Below are 19,046 nucleotides of genomic sequence, written 5' to 3'. Positions count from 1 at the left end.
AAAAAATTAACAATAATACAAAGCATGTTTCTTTGCCAAATCCTTCTACTTACGCAGTCCCATAAAATACGAAACGACAAATAAAACTCTTGCGTCGATTATTTTTACAACCACCAGAGGGCATCTCGCACGATGTAATTCATAGCGGGGGACCTCATCTCTCTGTTTAATAACAGCTTTAATAACTCGATTTCGCTGGCAAAATATCGGATGCAACCGCCAATGATCCTGTATACGAACTTTGTATCTTTTAAAAAAGCCTTCTTGTTGTCAAGGAATTCGTTTCATGTATACCATAAACATAAAATCAACTATCGAATATGAATACTGGTGGCTTCGTAATCTTGCTGGTATCCAGACTAGCCAGTTTTGCAAAAGCCTCAAGCTGTAAAAAAGTATGCTCTCCGTGACTAGGACAGCTTCTTGCGACCTTGAAGTCGGCCATTTTATTTTTTTGCGCGTTCAATGTTGCCGACAACGCGGCGCGACGCGTTGCGGTGCGTTATTTTTTATTTTTTTCAGTTCGGTCATTACGCTCCGTCGCTCCTCTATCCCATTACGCGGCTAATTGCTGGGTACCATCGTGCCACGTCCATATTTTTGAGCCAGCCAGCAACGTTTCAACCGTGAAACATTGATGTAATTTTTTGGTAAGCCAATTATCATCAAAATCTGATAGCTGAGTTTGCCCATTACGTTGACACCTGCGATGGTAGAGCTGAGTTACAATGGAAGTGTCAAGGAAGGTTGGTGGAGGGTAGGAGTATATGATTGGTTTATCGCGATCACGGCTCACGGGGCACTGTAATCTACTTCCTACTTGAGATAGAACGTTCGGGTGCCTGTAGGCATCATAAAATTTGCTACTCAAGCGTTAAAGATACGCGAGCGTGCCAAAATTTCGGTTAAGGTTTTGTGGGTCAATGGGCTCGAATCGAAGCTCCAATGATTTTACAACTACCATAACAGGGTAGGTGTATACGTATACACTACATGGAAGGTATTTTACGAGTGTTAAAGAGGTAGGTAGAAAGAAGAAACACTGTAAGTTTTATTCTGTATCATTAAAATAAAATACCTCAGGTATTTTCATTAAACATTAACCCCTTTATTCATAAAAAACTTATTGACCCTCTCTGTCAAAGAACAAATTGTCCTCTGTCAGAGAGTGACAAAACAGTTCAAAATCTAAAGCATCCTTTAATTTTTTTTATAAATAAGGGGGTAAATCTTTTAAATTTCCCTGCAAAATACGGACGAACCTCATCCATTATCGGATTTTCTGCAACTTGAGCCGACAAGGGCAAGACAGCCAAACTAAGGACACGACCACGGCGCCCCATAAGTATCACTTTCTTATTCAAATTTGAATCATGTATGTGGTGGTGAAGATTCTTTTTCGCGTGGAAAAGTTCGCGTCGCGTTGGTACAGATTGAATAAACTGCTTGACACAGTTTCTCTGGTTCGGGTCAGACGGGTGTTGCCGGTAAACAAGCGCCCGTTGCGACATCTTCCGATTGGGAGAAAGAATTCTTTGTTCCTTTATTCTGGTTTACGTTTCACAATGGCGGCGACGCCGGAACAGTCGCGTTTGACTCGTTTGAAGTTTGCGGTTTATGAGGCCGAAATTTGTTGGTGGCGTTAATTGATTCAGATCTACAACTGAATGAACTGGAAAAGGGGGCTCACCATTTTACAACTGTTTGAAGGTCCAACAATATACTTTGATATCATTTGAAAGCTCCTTGCACTTAATTGCTTTAATATTTTTTTATTTATAATACGTGCTCGTAACTATTCTTTTACCTATATGCTATTAATCTTTAAAGAATCAACCATGTATTGGGAACGCTTAAAGTTTTCTTTTATACAATCCTGATGCATCTGTTAAGCGTTTGCAACAATGATGAACAACGCAGACGCGATACTATCAGAGGCGACGCCACTCTCCTGATTACCATGTCAACAGACTCAACAGCCGGGTTACGCTTAGCATATCTACCAAACAAAGGTGCAGTGCGGCCGGCTATCGGACCATCTGACCGTGGTACGTACGAGTCTCCGTTCTGTTGTTACTTTGTCTATGGCGAGAATCTCTAGACTGAACTTCTTTTCAGGTTATAAGATAGCTAGGAGACTCGTTTTTTTTAAATATCCGTATAATAGTATCTTATAAAAGAATAGGTAATTGCTACGTTTCAAAATTCGCAAATTTTAGCCCTACAGAGCGGGAATTCGTAGTAAGTATTAATTACTTATAGATATTTTATCCATGTGAATAAAAATAGCCTAAGACCTTAGTCAATCTGTTAATGTAAATTCACCCTCGCTTATAATGATAAAATTTAGTGTAAAATAATGTACACCTACTGTGACTTTGTACATTTTTTATGCCAAAATTGCCGTTTCTGATTCCCATGAAATCGTTTCTGTTGACATTTGAAACAAAGCATGGGTATGAAATATGTATAACTCGAGTAGTAAGATGGCTTCGACGCGCGCTCCACATGCATATTTCATCTGATCGTGAACACAAATATCACAATCCACTACTTTAATATCATTCCGATTCGAGTTAACAGACTGACAACTTTAAAGTCACAGGTTTTTAAATGATGTCAGCCAGAACTTAAGTATATATATGTAGAGAGGGTTGTTTCCACAATGTTTTACCCAGCCCAAAGACTTTTTTATTAACGCAGGTAGGTAAATTGTATTAAGTAAAGATAATTTACCCTAGGCAGTTTCAATTGAAAATTTAAATAGATAGAATATTAACATAAATGAAGAATTATCTACTTGTTATTTAAATTACACATTTTACCATACATAATTTATTTTGCGTTGAAACACGTGTAAGTTTGATGAAGGGCTAACTGGAGAACATACTTTGCCCCAAGCACATAGATCATTTTTATTTTCTTATATACTTATGATTTTTTGTCAACAACCTCCGCACTAGCTTTCATGTTCCCCACCATCGAAATTATTTCAAAGGAACCACTCGAACGAAGCATTATAAATTCATTGTATGACAATGTAATTACAATCATACGACCATCTTGCTTGACAGTAAACGGTTCTAATGTAACCTTAGCATACACTTGTGTGTCACACACACACACACATACAGACATGCTCTTGTTATCATGGATGTTGATGGCTCGGTGACGTCACGCGCAATTGTCATAGCTGTCACGGCTAACGAGACTCGGTCAACGGCGCTCACTTACGATTTCTGTTGTATTTGTGTTTGCTGATTGTTTTTAGCTTTGCTTTTTACGGGCACTCTCGTTTTTGTGCGCAGTGACGTAACGTTAGCGCGGCGGAGGCTTTCAGGTCACCAAGGCCGTCCCTGGTAAGGCTTTTTCATTGGGAAGTGACACGGTCTCTTAGCGATGAGTGAGACCTTGTGCCTCACCCCCCCGCGCCCCTCCCGCGCCCCGCTGCGCGCGCCCTCTTGCGGTAAACAGCTATTGCTAGGCAACGTGAGCTCGACGCATTTTTCAATTATTCAGTGAGACATGTCTTGGCAAGGTTTTACAATTCAGCTAAGCAAAAATACGACATGGTAAAGTATATAGGTATAATTACCTACTTAACCGATATGTTATAAAATGTATAAGTACTTACTCAATGATTTTTAATGCCGACTAAAAAAATATAAACTCAAAAATAGAATCAACTGTGTTTAAAAATACACGGGGACGAACAGAAATACTTTATTATGTGTTTAAATAGGTATTCATGTAATTTGCAAAACACCAAAGGTCTCCGGTTATCAGCAAATGTTATCAATGGACGAGGTGAAACAGATAGTTTCATACAAACGATGACTTAAATACAATAAAGTGTTTGTACCATTCGCGTCCAGATGTGTGATCTGTATGGACTGTATCCATTTATCAGAATTATCAGACAAATAAAACATAGTGTAGCTTTATAAAACATGACTCATCTTCTTAAATTGATTGGGGTACTTCAGGAATACTTATACTTACTAGGCAGGGTGATATTCTATCTGTGGTCGAGCCCAGTGCTATAATCCTACTTATAGTCACGGCCAGCATTATTGTTTCTCTATTTACGGGAGTTATTGATATTTATTAATTAGAATTCATGTTCATCATCAGGATTAATGGTTTTCAAAGGATTTATAATAAAAAAATACTTGTAACAAACTGAAAATCTATTGAATCTTGTAGCTGAACTTGATGAAAATATCGATAAAATTGCAAACATAAAGCTGTACTTTAATGTACAGGATCAAAAACACTAGCTTTGTTTGTAAAAGCTAACAATCTTGCAACTTGTAGAGCAAAGCGCATTTTCTCTTTCAAAGGTTCAATTTTACTTTCAATTTCAGAGTAAAACCGAAACTTGCTTTTACTGGGAAACTGCGTAGAAGGCAGTGAGCCTGTGTGCGTGACCCCCCCCCTCCCCGCACCCCGGGGTGGGGACCCCCTCCCCCCGGCCCCCGGCACTAGTTGCACGAGCAATAAACAGAGACGTTGAGTTAATTCTACATAATCTGATTTTCACCATCGCACCAGTTTTCCACATACTTTTTAATAACGTTTGGAAAATATGCGTGAATTTCATGATTTATTCTTCGAACAGGCTATTGGATCCTGGTTGTTGATTGGATTAATATGGTTCGGTCAGGTATTTTTTTATGTTACAGGATATTTAAATTAACACATTGACCTGTAAACATATTCATATTTTCAGCGGTAAAGTAAAAATATTATATTTTTTTAAAGTTACGTCGTACACAAATAAAAGTAGCTACCTACTTATATTACATAATACCTGATAACATTAAAATCTTTCAATATTACCAGATTGTTGTTCTAAACACAACTAACGACTGATCTAGCGACGGATCGCCGGATCGTGCGACTGATTCTATACTAGCTGAGCCTGTGTTGGTGGCACGTGTCACCGAGCGTGGGGGTGGACTGGTGACAGGGGAAATGCAGGCTCCATACCTAAACACTGCCCACTCGGAAAGTTACCCGTGTCTGCGTAACATTATAAACGAACTTTCGCATGTTTTTTTTTAGTTTTGCAAATAAAATTCGCATCTACATCGCATCCACCTAGCGCATAACAAATTACTATGGTTATATCTGCCTACCGAAGTCCACGACACAGGCTTAGCCTAGTGTGGACTTCACTGAAATTCCATGCGAAATACCTAATGTCATCATTTAGTATGGACGACTTGTACCTACCATCTTTTATGTAATGTTTCTCACTGTATAATATTTGTCTATGCTTACATGGTGTGTAAATAAACTATTTTTGATTTTGATTTTGATTTTGATTTTGATCTGAATGCAGAATAGGATCGTTTTTCAGGAAGCAACTAACAGTGATATGATAAAGTAATGTTTTTTATCGGACTTAAGTAAGACTCATTGACAGACAAGTACAGCAATTTTGGTAAAAAATATTGTCTTCTCGAGATCATGATCATTTTTTTAAATATTTTCTTTTTGGTCTATTCTAAACTGATTCACATAACAATTTTTAATATAATGCACGGTGTTTGTATCATTACAACTTTTATTAACTGTAACAGGATAAGGTTTTCCATGAAAATTGCAGCCTGTAATTTTGTTTCCGCCTTTCCGGAATCACATTTATTACGCGGAACAGATTCACTACCTAACAGACCCGTGAAATGATTTCAGTTGACTCTGTTTATCTGCCATAATAATATTATGCATTCGACTGTAACTTATTTATCTCAATCTGAAGTAAGCGGACTCTATGTACAAAAATAATAGTATTATACACTTACAAGCAATGAAAAAGTTCCACTTAAAAAATTCCGACACCAAATGGCCCGTTTTTCTGTCTGAATGTTTAACATTCAGCTGCCATTATCTTTTGCTATTATATTTTCACTATTCTAAATAGATATAACTTTTGTACGTCTAAGCTGTTAAGATATTCTGTTACAGAGATAAGATCTTCAGTTGTCTTTAAGGTAATTTCTCCTTCACGAAGTGTCCTGAGGGGCACTCGGTCAGTAGGGCGGAGGATGGGCGGGCGGGCGGCGATATACATTTCAGTACACTTAAGTACATCATTATTACATATTTATTATCAGTGTACTAAAATTTGTAATAGGTAGCTAATCTCTGTCCGTCTAAATTGGTCTGCTACATCAGTCCGCGTTGTTCTATGGCTACATCTTCAGTAGCAGACAAAAGTGCTGTCAGTAAAATACAAAAAAATAGGTAGGTACCTCGTAGGTGGATCGTTTAACAAAAAAAACTTTAATTTATCACGCGGTAGAGATTTTTGGTACTTTCCTTGCTGCTGCTTTCATTTATATTTTCCTCCCGTAAATTTAACACTGTCCCAGCAACAAGTAAATACACATTTTCAGACTTGAGATATTTCTTTGACAGGTCATTTCCAGCCGAAAAGATCAAAAGGATAATAGGTATTTTGTATTTACGCTAGCGCCTTATTTGAGATTATTGTACACATCTTCAGAAAATAAATATTATTATAGTACCTAATTTCATTTATACTCGCACTCTGGCGCTATAGTATTTGTATAACATGAATATTTAAATTTCATAAAGCGTTCTAAACTTACTTATTTATCTACACTTAGGTACGTCGTGAAAGCCTAACGTTAATCTAAATTAAATATTCAAGTAATAATTGTCTGCAACAGAAATAGATAATTATAAATCGTTTTCGTAATTATAGGAGAACAGCAATTTTCATCGAATGGCTTCAAAGTATACAGTGCTAGTACATAGCGGGAAAATGTAAACTATAGTGTCTGACCTATTAGGGTATCAATTAAATATCTTCCTTATAAATATTTAGCTTTAAAACATCGCACATATCAATAAAACGTATAAAGTTGGTTTAATTTATTAGTCTCTCATGGGGAAAGTCGTAATAGCTAATCGAGAATGTCTAAGTATAAAACATTATTTTATGTATCAAGCATTTTTCAAATGAAATTTACTAGATAGGAGTCTCGGATTACATTGAAGAGTAATTAAGACGCTAGTAACAATATTTTATAGAAAGACTTACCCCCTTATTCATAGAAAAGTTACAATACGTTTTAACTAATAAACTGTTTTGTCCCTCTCTGTCAAAGAACAAATTGTTCTTTGTTGGAGAGGGACAAAACAGTTTATTAGTTAAAACGTTTTGTAACTTCTCTATGAATAAGGGGGTAAATATTCATTTGATTCTATTTTATATTAAAATCTCTTATATTCTTTGAATTCAAAATTATATTAAGTAGTCGTGCTTGATAAAAAAACCTTTTCTGTAAAAATGCTCATTTAAAAAATATATCTCTAAACATCTAAGAGAATGTTGGAATACTTCAAAAATATAATAGTCAAAGCCCATTTCAAGCAAAATTTTCACTTTTCTCAACAACAAAAAATCTGTCATATACCTACTACAAAATAAACTATTTAAATTTCCCAACGCATCCTCATTATAGTAGAAAGTGAAAAATCAAATCACAAATCGATGGAGTAATTACGTCTACCGCTTTCCTCCCTAGGGAAGAGCGGAGTAGGGGAAGGCTGGCAGGGGTGGGGAGGGAGAGAGCCTGGCAACCGCCCGCCTACGGGATCAGGCTGTGGCACTAGCAACGTGCGATCGATGCAGCTGGAACCTCCAAGTTTTTCTGCTTTCCTGGTAGGAGGAATGTTTGGGAAGTGACCTTGACTTACATTATAGTCAATTATAGTACATAAGGGACGTTAATTATATTATAATTTATGATGGCGATGATTATACTTGGTAACTGAAGAGTATTATGGATTTACTTGTGATTAAAAAATTATAAAAAATCGAGATGATAACAGAATTAGTTCGTTTGGTACAAATTAATGAACGCATTATGTTACCCAAAAGAGCACAGCCTGTAAACCCATGTCACGAAATTTGCAAACTTACCAGCTAAACGAACCGTTCAATTAGGTACCAACTAAAGCTCGCTTCGACCTCCACGATTGAAGCCACAATTATTCACACGCCAATGTGCAGGGTGTTCTGAAAGCGATGACGCATGATTACGCGGCCGGCGTAACGAGAACACCCTATAAACACGGTGACCTGACCGACAGTCCCGGCCCGACCTACCCGGGAACTACCCCCGCCGGGTATAGCGAGAGTATAGTCTAAACAGGCATTTCACTCATAATTATGTTTTGATCTTTTTTTTTCTTCTTGTTTGCACACCCGTACTTTTTGATCTTGTACCTCCTGCAGGTTGACTGGCAGATAAGGTTTTTGGCATTAAGTCCACCTGATTGTACATTATTACCATTGTAAATTGTGCAATACAGTATAAAAAATAAAAAAAATTACCACATAAACGTACTTGATTTTTTGGTATTAAGTACGCCATTAAATTTCTTTATTACATCCCCAAAACTGTAACAATAGGAAATAAGTACCTTAATGCATAAATAGTTAAATTATTGTGCAAAACATACCTTTACCTGTAAATTACGTTTATTAATTTTGATAGAAATCTGCAACCAATGATGATAAAAGATATTTGTACTTATACTATTCATAACGATATCGATAGGACTGGATCAAACCCGATTACTTCAATATCTAAACATTGCATCTTTGGAACAAACATGCAAAGAAACTGTAAGTACTTACATATCTGATCTTCATCGCTGAATTTAACGATAACATAATATACGGATATACGTTCTATCAGAGAGATAAAATTATTTTATATTTACATCCTAAAGTAGCAGTGACCCTCAGAGATGAGCAGGCTGGTTTTCGCCCTGGACGCTCCTGCACTGACCACACCAACACCCTACGGGTCCTTATTGAGCAATGTGTCGAATGGCAGTCGGAGCTATTTCTGGCCTTTGTAGACTTCGAAAAAGCCTTCGACACCGTGAAGTGGACCGCGTTGTGGTCAAGTCTACAACGCAGAGGCATACCAGCCTGCATCATCCAAGTTATACGCTCGCTATACGAGGGCAGTACATGTAGGGTCGTTCATGAAAAAGAGCTTGGGGCCCCAATACGCATTTCAGCTGGCGTCAAGCAGGGATGTCTCCTGTCACCGCTCCTATTTGTTATTCTCCTTGACGATGTGATGAGGAACGTGGTTGCTATCCCGAGAGGCATAAGCTGGGCTTCAGGTGTCTTAGAGGACCTAGACTATGCGGACGACATAGTGTTGATTTCGCCAACTCTCGACCTATTACAAGAGAAACTCGTACACCTGCAGGAGGAAGCCAGAGTAATGGGTCTGAGAATAAACCGACGCAAAACAGTCGATATGCGTATCAAGGCTAAAACCTCGGACGCCTTAATACTCGATAACCAACGCTTGGACTCGGTCGATACATTCACTTACCTCGGAAGCACGGTCACCCGTCAGGGAGGAGCAGATGAGGATATAGAGAGCAGGATCAAGAAGGCGAAGGCTGCGTTTGCCCAGCTCAAACCTGTTTGGGACTCGAATGTGCTCACAAGGCGGATAAAAATCTCCCTCTTCGACTCCATCGTGAAGTCCGTATTGCTCTTTGGTTGCGAAACGTGGAGAGTGACGAAAGGGCTGACGAACAAACTGCAAGTGTTCGTCAATAAGTCCCTAAGATCGATCCTGCGCGTTTTCTGGCCGAAGACATTACGTAACGAAGATCTGTGGAAGCTGTGCCGACAATCTCCCATCGGCAAGGAAATTGCGAAGCGAAAGTGGAGATGGATTGGGCACACTGTACGAAGAGGAGCTACGAATGCCGCAAACGTAGCTTTTGACTGGAGGCCACCAAATGGCAAGCGCTCCCGTGGACGCCCTGTCCAGACATGGCGCCGAAGCGTCGAAAACGAGCTGCGAGCCGCTGGACTAAGCTGGAGCGAGGCCAAAAGTACAGCCGAAGATAGGCGGAAGTGGCGGACGTTAGTGGAGACCCTCTGCACCTCTGGGGTGCCATAGGAACAACAACAACAACAACAACATCCTAAAAAATATACTCTGGATCAAATGATGTCAATAACGTTTACGGTAACGTTATCGTTTACTGTAATACTTAGATTTAACTTACTAATAACTTTAATTTAAGGTACTACTTGTTAGGTTTGGTTCAATATTTTACTACTTATTCATCATCCATTTAAATCAAAGACGAGTCTCTACCTACGACATCATCCATTTAAATCAAAGTGCACCTAGTTAAATTAAAATTTGTATTATAATTAGTATCACAGCCAAACTGCTGATTTGATTCCTATGTAAGTACTTAAGTACTATATTTGGCGTTTTAAAATAATAATACAAAAAACCTATGAAATTTTAAAACTGTTCGTAGTTAATAACTTGTAACTCGTTTATACTTTGCCCGAGACCTACACTCACTCACACACACACGCTATGTGTAAAGCCTCATCGCGAGTCTACCACTTGTATACAAGGGACCTACATAGGTATATGTACAAAAAACTGCTGGTATATCCCGTTTAATATCATATTCTTACATAACATTATGCTGAAAAATATGATACTTAGATAGAAATACATTTTCATTATAAACTTATCCCATTTTGGTTCTGGTTTTGACGATACGGGTAGATGATAGTTAGAGGTACGAATAATGTGTTGAATAAACTGATTGTTTCTATGATTTACAATTTTAAAAGAAACAGCTTGTTTCGTATTGAGTATAGGTACCTAAATCAAGTTTCAAAATCCTTTTATGCCCAAACAAAGCTATTTGATCGAATTAAGAAATTAATTTCCTTTGAAAATATTTCGTACATTTTGTAAGGGTTCTGTCAATTACGTTCAGAAACTGATGAATACTTACAAGATTTTGTGTTCTCTTAGCAAATAGCTCAATTAATGCTCCTCAAACTTTTTAAAAATGTACCTACATGGTATTTGGATCGTATTATTAATAAAGCCTAGGTTACAGTGAGTACACTACTCTCTCTCCGGTATAGCTTTTATTTACATTTACGGTTAAAAAAATCCAATACTACCCATACTCATCATAGTTCAGCTTTATTTTCTAAAAGAATATAAGATCAATGCAGGGGTATAGTTGAGTCTATATTTAGATGGCAGGACACACGTGTAAGGGTAGTGAGAAAATGTTGCGTGCAGAAAATATAATGTTATTTCGTTCGTGATAAGAGTGAATATTCAGTAGCGTTTTGCTGTCGGACAGGTAAGGTTTTATCACTTTGGTGATACCAACGTTTGTCGCCCACGCATCCTAGTGGCCTTGCAGTACTCATGTCGATCAATCAATTATACAGGGTGGCTAATTTCCATGGGTTAGTGGGCGGTGAAAATTTTAAAGTGTCAATGATATTATTGTTTTAGAAGCGATAATAGGACGAATATAACTTTGAGTACTAAGAACACTTAAAGTTATTGTACCTATAGCTCTTGAAATTCGTCGGCTTCATAATGTTTATAATACATAATCGTAGTAACTTTACTATTAAATTACAAGATGTCTAAAAATATCAACACTTCACACTTAATACTTTTCAGTTATAAATAGATTTAGGATATACACGCCGATATATGGTGCCTAGTTATTTATTTACAATCCCTAACATATAACAGTAATCTATCAATAAAACTGACTGTTCACAGGCTCAACAGACTGGTTTTCTAACAGCAAATTGCGTACCGTAAAGCAATGTGTTTTACGAGTAGTAGAAAGTATTTTGTATTAAATATCCGAATCTAAATTGAAGAATCATAATTGCAGCCAATCAAGCTAGGATGAGTGTGTTGGTAGAGGGAGGTACTGAGTAAGAACTTTAGGTTAATGGTAAAGAAAGACTTCAATCTCTTCATCTCTCATGGAATAATTTTGTGTACCAATACCATCATATTATTTTATACTTTGTATATAAATAAATAATCTTACCCAATTCATCTAAAGTTGTAAATTGTGACGTTTAAAAAATAAAGTATTTTTTAACAAATAAACCCTATATTAATGCTACATTATCTCAGAGTACTTTTTTTTGGGAAACCCTCGTGAAAAACAAACACTCCATTCGATTTAACCGCAGCATCGAAACGTGTTAATATATAAACATTATCGATAAAAAAGAAACGTTTGAAAAAAGTCACCCAGCCTGCATCACCATACTAGGAACACAGCTACAGTAGCAGGTCACAGGCATTTGCATAATGACCCAACTATCAGCCCACATGACCTCGATTTTTTACCAACTCACCTACGCCATACCTGCATTGTTTTGCCACTTTTTATGAAGGCTTTACTCAGCTCTCGTGGATCCCCGCTGAATATTCAAACCGGTTCGTTGAAACGCCACGTCTGCTTGGCCAAAAATCATTAGCTTTACCTCTCTTTGATAAAATTCTTATATACAATTGCAGAGCTGGTAATTAAAACACCAGTTTGTTTATAAGTAACAACGCCATCTGCTTGTGTATGGTTTTTGTTTGGTTGTATGTACTTGATTTTCTGTGTACACAACTAATTGTAAATTAGTTACTACTTTGGCTATCGACAACTGTAAATTTATTCATCCATATTAAAGTAGAGTATTTTTTTGACCCATGATGATGTTGCAGACCGTCGTCCAGGTGTAAGCCTAAAGGCTAACAATACTACTTCGGATTTATAACACGAATTCTTATTTAAAAATATCATACTATAACATATTCTATATGTATTGTTCGCAGATAGCTGTTGACGTCCACACCAGAAGCCAGCCCCAGGCAGTTTGCTGTTGCCCCCGCTCCCCACACCCTCTCCAAGATTGCTGCCACCATGGGTCGGAAGAAAATACAAATATCCCGGATTACGGATGAACGGAATCGGCAGGTGAGATAGGAAAATCATAATATTTCATAACAGGTTTTTTTATAATTTATAATTAGCAATTAATGACTTTGGATCATTTTGAATACACAAAAACAATATAAGTAAAATATGGAAAAAATATTCGTTGGGTGAGGAAACATGTTCGAGACCACTATACTGCTGGCATGGTAGGCGACGCCATAGACCTGGTTTTCAGTTTAAACATCGGAATGGGAATAAAATGTAATTATTTTAATGAAAAAAACAAACAACTATCAACACCAGTAGAATCGATAATCAGCAATTTGGTCATGAACTGTTGACCTTGGATTAAGTCGGACTTTGTCTTCCGCTTAGCCGCTTTTTCGATTTATATTTTACCAATCACTGATTTTGGCAAAACAAATGTGAGTAACACTAACTGGCAGTGACATCCTTATGGAACATTCTGTTTAGCAAATTACACATTACTTAACTAATACTAACTGAAAATAACTATTTATACAAGTAATTCCACGTGGTAAAGTCAATTAGCCGTACGCACGACGTCTGCATCCTGAATTGGAGAAATTAACGCCAACCCAAGGTTATGGTACAGGGTTCTGTGACCTCACTGGTGACCCCGCTGCAGCAGATGCGGTATCTGGCCCGACACTGCAAATATTATTATCATCAGGACAATGACCGGTTCTTACAACTTGTGCATTAATTATTATCATCACGCCTCGTCCTTTGTGGGCCAGTGTAGTTAGATCACTTTCATTATTGTGGAAGTTGTTATTGACTTTGTTTACTCCAGATGTTCGATTGTTATTACTTTGTTTACAACATTATTCAGATATAATGTATAGAATAATATTTTACCACGCATATTAAGCTACTATTTATTTTAGTAGCTTAGTGGTAAATAGTACATTGTTTCCAAGACATCGCATATTCAAATTGATCATGATATTATTGATAGAAACACTTCAATTAGACATCAATCCATACAGTATAGCTCCGCCATAATTACGGGTTAGGAATTTGACGACAAAACTGTTGTAGCGGTTCATTCGCTGACCCTGACCCAATTAAACGGAATATATCAAATACCTAGCTTATTTGATTATCCATTACATTGAAGTTTCTCTCTTCTTAACATGTTTAATCATACACATAATACAAAATATTTAAGATGAATGTGTGAATAAAATTGTATAGTTAATTAGTTATATATACTTTATTACCTAATTGTTAATCAACAGAAAAGCTCATTATTAGGTTAGGGTTGGGTTCATAGTCGGTAATACTTATAGTTTATATCTAACAAATGATATATACAGGAAAGTGAGTTAGACCACATGCTTACGTAATATGACGATCAGCCTTCCAAGAACTTTTATTGTTTCCAATGTCAAGCCTATACAAGTGACTACATCAAATAACAGCTATGTTGGTTTAGCGATCATTAGTACATTCTACAATTGTGTTTCCAATACTTTCCGGATCTTGCCAACAAATGTACATAAAATATTCAAGTTGGTTTTATATTTAATTTTCAGGTGACTTTCAACAAACGCAAATTCGGCGTGATGAAGAAGGCTTATGAGTTGAGCGTACTCTGTGACTGCGAGATCGCCCTCATCATCTTCAGCTCCAACAACAAACTCTACCAATATGCCAGCACGGATATGGACAAGGTAACACACAAATAATTTTATTTACTTTCCGACACAACCTAAACAAGATCAAACTTACTTACCAAATAAAATGTCGGTATAAGATAAGGATGTGAGATGTGAATGAATTCTTTTGATGGAGCTACATGTCTGCATAATGACGACATACGACTACATTTTAAATAGTATATAAATGTGTTTCCCGCACGTGGCTGGTTTGTACAAGCAAATAATGTTGAACTCCCGGCGTCTGGCTAGTTCTGTCTATACATAAACAGTTTCTCTTGAATCAGTAAATATTATTTAATATCCAAGTAGAGCAAGAATCGAATATACCAGTACCTTTAAGATAAATGTGCCTTAACCAATGTGGGATTAGATATGACTGTAGCTAGGTAGTTTGAAGTTTCCTATTGTCATTACTGATGCAGTCGTGGAATGCCTTGAGGACATAAACTTCTTTAATATCAAATAATTGATTATTGAACTTTCGAAAATATAGCAGTACCTATCTAATATATTATATATTTTATTAATTTCAGGTGTTACTGAAGTACACGGAATACAACGAGCCGCACGAGTCGCTGACAAACCGCAACATCATCGAGGTATATTAAGTACGGCGTCATCTGTGTGCCAGTGTTCGCGATGCAATGTCCATGCAAAATTGACAACCCTAACCGCGTGCTTTCTAACAATAAACGATTTTACTCTTTTTTTCTCTTACGTAACCAAAGATCACGTTATAGGCACGGCAATCGCGATTTGATAAAAACCCTTTGCAGAGACTATAATAGTGAATAATTAGTCGGTGTTTAGTAAACAAAGCGTTGAACTCACAAAACCAGAGCATGCCAATTTATTTCCTGTTAGATTAGTAAGAGATGAACTACCAACACCAGACACCCTGTTTTATACTAACAGTTTACAATAAGATACCCCAAATATTTATGTTATATGTTCCTTGTACAGCATGCGTTTTTTATAAACATTTTTGTGTTTATTTGAATTAACCCAACAACTACCTGATGCCTCAACAAGGGTAAAGTCAGTGTTGCATCATTGCATTCGACACAACACACAAATGTACGCTAAAAAGTTTCACTTTTTTATTAATAGTATTTCTTCACTCTTAGTTTTAAGTAATTAAAGCACTTTTTTCGTTTTTGCAATCCCCAGCACTATTTTTATTTATAAATACGTTAATTTAGCCAATTCGTCAACAGCATAATAATGATTCAATTGACAATAAGTATGTAAAAACGTCGTAAAACTGAAAAAGGTGTTCTAATTACTTTTGTAATGCATGACTACGTCCGCTTTATGAATTGAGAATGTGAGTTTGTCTTTACAAAAATATCTTACCATACTTAAAAATAGTACTGACTTACAAGTACACAACCTACTTGATATGATAAATAATGTACCTTTTATATTCTCAATGGTGAAGCGGGCAATAACCCCTGGTCGCATTATTCATTTGGCTTATCAAGCCACCTGAGCTGGTTTCGCTGACACTTACAGGCACTAACGAAGAAAGAGCATAAGAACGGAGTGATGTCACCTGACAGCCCTGAAGCCGAGCCCGAATATAACCTGACCCCACGGACCGAAGCCAAGTACTCAAAGATTGACGAAGAATTCCAGATGATGATGCACAGGAACCAGTTGAATGGGAGTCGAGTGGGAGTGGGCGTCACCGGGAGCAACTACAACTTGCCAGTCAGCGTGCCGGTCGGGAGCTACGATCAATCCCTACTGCAAGCTAGTCCCCAAATGCATACCTCCATCAGTCCACGGCCATCGTCATCAGAAACCGATTCAGGTTAGTATCTACTAAATTTAGATACATTTATAATTTTATAGTATCGAAACCAGACTTGGCAACAGCTCCAAATAGGCATGACGATCTGGGGCATATTTGATGATACCGCTGGAAAACCTGTATTTGCTAAAAATCTAGCTTCATCTACGATGTTATCTTAAGGTCATCTAGATCTGTTAGCTAGGATATTTTTTTTTTAAAAACATTATTCAACCATTCTCATTTTCCGACATAAAAACGAACACAAAACTCTTCCACCACCAGTATACCCCAGCGGCGGAATGTTGGAGATGTCGAACGGGTACCCGGGGTCAGGGTCACCGCTGGGCGGCGGGTGCACGCCGTCGCCGTCGCCCGGCCCCTCCCCCTCCCCGCACCGCCACCCGCACAAGCCGCATGCGCACGCGCCGCCGCCGCACCACTCGCCGCGGCACAACAACCTGCGCGTCGTCATACCGAGCTCCATGCCGCCGCCGCAGGATGACCTTTCGTATACTGGAGAGGTCAGTCAATGATTACAAATTTACGGGCGCAGCAACCGTTCATTTATAAGTCATTCCAGCTAAAATCTCCCCAGGCCCAAACATATTTCTGAATTTGGAACAGTCTAACTTTTTGCTAATTCAGATCTCTACAATTTTTTATTAAATTTTAATTATTTAATAAAAATTTTTTCGGTGGCAACACTGAAAGCGCTAACATCGCGATCTCAAAATAAATTGATAATATTCTTATTTAGAAAGTTATTTATAGCAAAATAACATTCTTTCACACCGCAATTACTTAATATTATTAGTGATAGTAGTATTTTACAGTTGTGATAGTGATAAAAAGTGTTAAAAAAAATATAACCTAAAATTTCAAAAAATAACGATCAAAATTTTGATTATACATTATGTTCATCGTAAATAACATGGAAAATGGATAATAAAATGAGTGATACAGAAGATTCCTCGCAAAATATAAACATAGATAAGTCGCTTTCAATGCGAAATGAACAAAATGTTAACCCCAATAAAACCCTAGTGCAACAAGTTTTCCACAAAGGTCTCTTTAACATTGGCTCTAAGCCTAGAAGCAACTCTTTAACGGATACTTGTGAGCTGGTGAGAATGCGCAACACTGAAAAATCATTAGATTCGCGTTCACTTACTGGCGAACATGATATGCCAACTGCCAGTGACAACAGCTGTGAGTGGCAAACTGTGCCGATACTTAGACAAGATAAGAAACGGAAAAGAGTTTCTAACTCACCGCCATCAGAGTCTCCAAAGGTACAACTGACTAATAGGTTCTCAATACTACCTATGTCAGATGTCCCCATCCAGTCATCTACCGAAAAAAAGGAATACAAACCACCGCCAGTGATCCTCTACGGAATTACAGATATAAACAAACTATCTAACCTTATTCAGACAAGAATCACAAAAGATAACTATGCACTCAGAACGGTAACTAAACAACAGCTACGAGTTACATTCACAGATCTTGAAACCTACAAAGTGTTTATGTCTCTAATGCGTGAACATAAACTGATAGGCCACACATTTACCCCCAAATCTGAAAGGGCCTACAGAATTGTAATTCGAAAACTACACCCATCAACTCCAACAGAGGAAATCAGAGCGGCGATAGAAAAAACTGGAAATACCGTTCGGGGAGAAATCATCAATGCAAGGTTTGGTCAAAACAAGATCCCCACAGGTACGTTCTTTGTTAATTTAGAACCAAGCCCAAATAATGGTTGTGTAAAACAAATTAAATACATTTATAACACCTCAGTAGTTATAGAAGACCCGAGAAAGAAAAGTTCTATAGTCCAATGCAAGCGCTGTCAACAGTATGGACACTCGAAAAACAATTGCTTAAGACCATACCGTTGTGTAAAGTGTGCAAAAAGCCATAATACAATAGATTGCCCTATTAAAGATAAGAACACCCCTGCCACTTGTGCGCTATGTCTTGAAAACCACCCTGCTAACTATAAAGGTTGTTCTGTTTACAAGGAAATTAGAGACCGGAAACACAACAGTAAAAATAGATTCACAAGGAACACTCCCCACCAGAAACCAACTGAGACCACTTCTAGTCCTCAAAGCGAGACCCAGCTGAATACTGAAGATAAAACTCAAAATAAGCCAACATACCGCACCTACTCTGAAGCTACAAAGCAACAGCCATTGCCATCATCAAATGATACTGAACCATCAACACAGAAAGATAACTATCTCCAATCTATAATAATAAAGCAGACTGAAAAAATTGACCAGCTTATCACACAACTTGGGACATTATTAAGCCTAGTGACCATGCTGGTTGGAAAAATTCAACACTAACTTAAGAATAGGAACTTGGAACATAAATGGGCTGACCCCAAACAAATTAGAACTGAAAACATTTATACAACTGCACAAAATGGACATTATACTTATAACTGAATCACATTTGACGGACGCCAGCAACTTTATACTGCCTGACTTTAAAATTTACACTGCAAACCACCCAGATGGAACTGCTCATGCAGGTGCTGCCATTCTCATTAAGAGTAGCATCAAGCACTATTTGCTACTTCAATATCAAAAAGCCTTTCTACAGGGTGTTGCGGTAGTGATTGAGGACACAGGGGGTGATTTGGTAGCTGCGTCAGTATACTGCCCACCGAAACATAAAATAACACACAACATGTTTAAGGATTTCTTTGACAGACTAGGAGGAAGATTCCT

General features: G+C 37.6%; 1 protein-coding gene across 4 annotated transcripts in view; it reads left to right on the top strand.

Annotated features, from left to right (window-relative positions):
* Nucleotides 1–19,046, top strand: part of LOC105388349 (myocyte-specific enhancer factor 2) — a 44,560-nt gene that overhangs the window by 14,367 nt on the left and 11,147 nt on the right. For 3 of the 4 annotated variants that reach the window (XM_048633158.1, XM_011559243.3, XM_011559242.3), the window contains 5 exons: nt 12,717–12,858; nt 14,382–14,519; nt 15,041–15,106; nt 16,023–16,323; nt 16,588–16,826. In XM_048633158.1, coding sequence (XP_048489115.1) covers nt 12,805–12,858; nt 14,382–14,519; nt 15,041–15,106; nt 16,023–16,323; nt 16,588–16,826 — 798 coding nt within the window. In that variant the 5' untranslated portion in view covers nt 12,717–12,804. The remainder of the gene's footprint in view (nt 1–12,716; nt 12,859–14,381; nt 14,520–15,040; nt 15,107–16,022; nt 16,324–16,587; nt 16,827–19,046) is intronic. The other variant, XM_011559244.3, reaches the window with a different exon arrangement.

The sequence above is a fragment of the Plutella xylostella genome, chromosome 5 (genome assembly GCF_932276165.1).
Source record: "Plutella xylostella chromosome 5, ilPluXylo3.1, whole genome shotgun sequence".
Lineage (NCBI taxonomy): Eukaryota > Metazoa > Arthropoda > Insecta > Lepidoptera > Plutellidae > Plutella > Plutella xylostella.
This window is presented reverse-complemented; position numbering and strand designations above follow the sequence as displayed.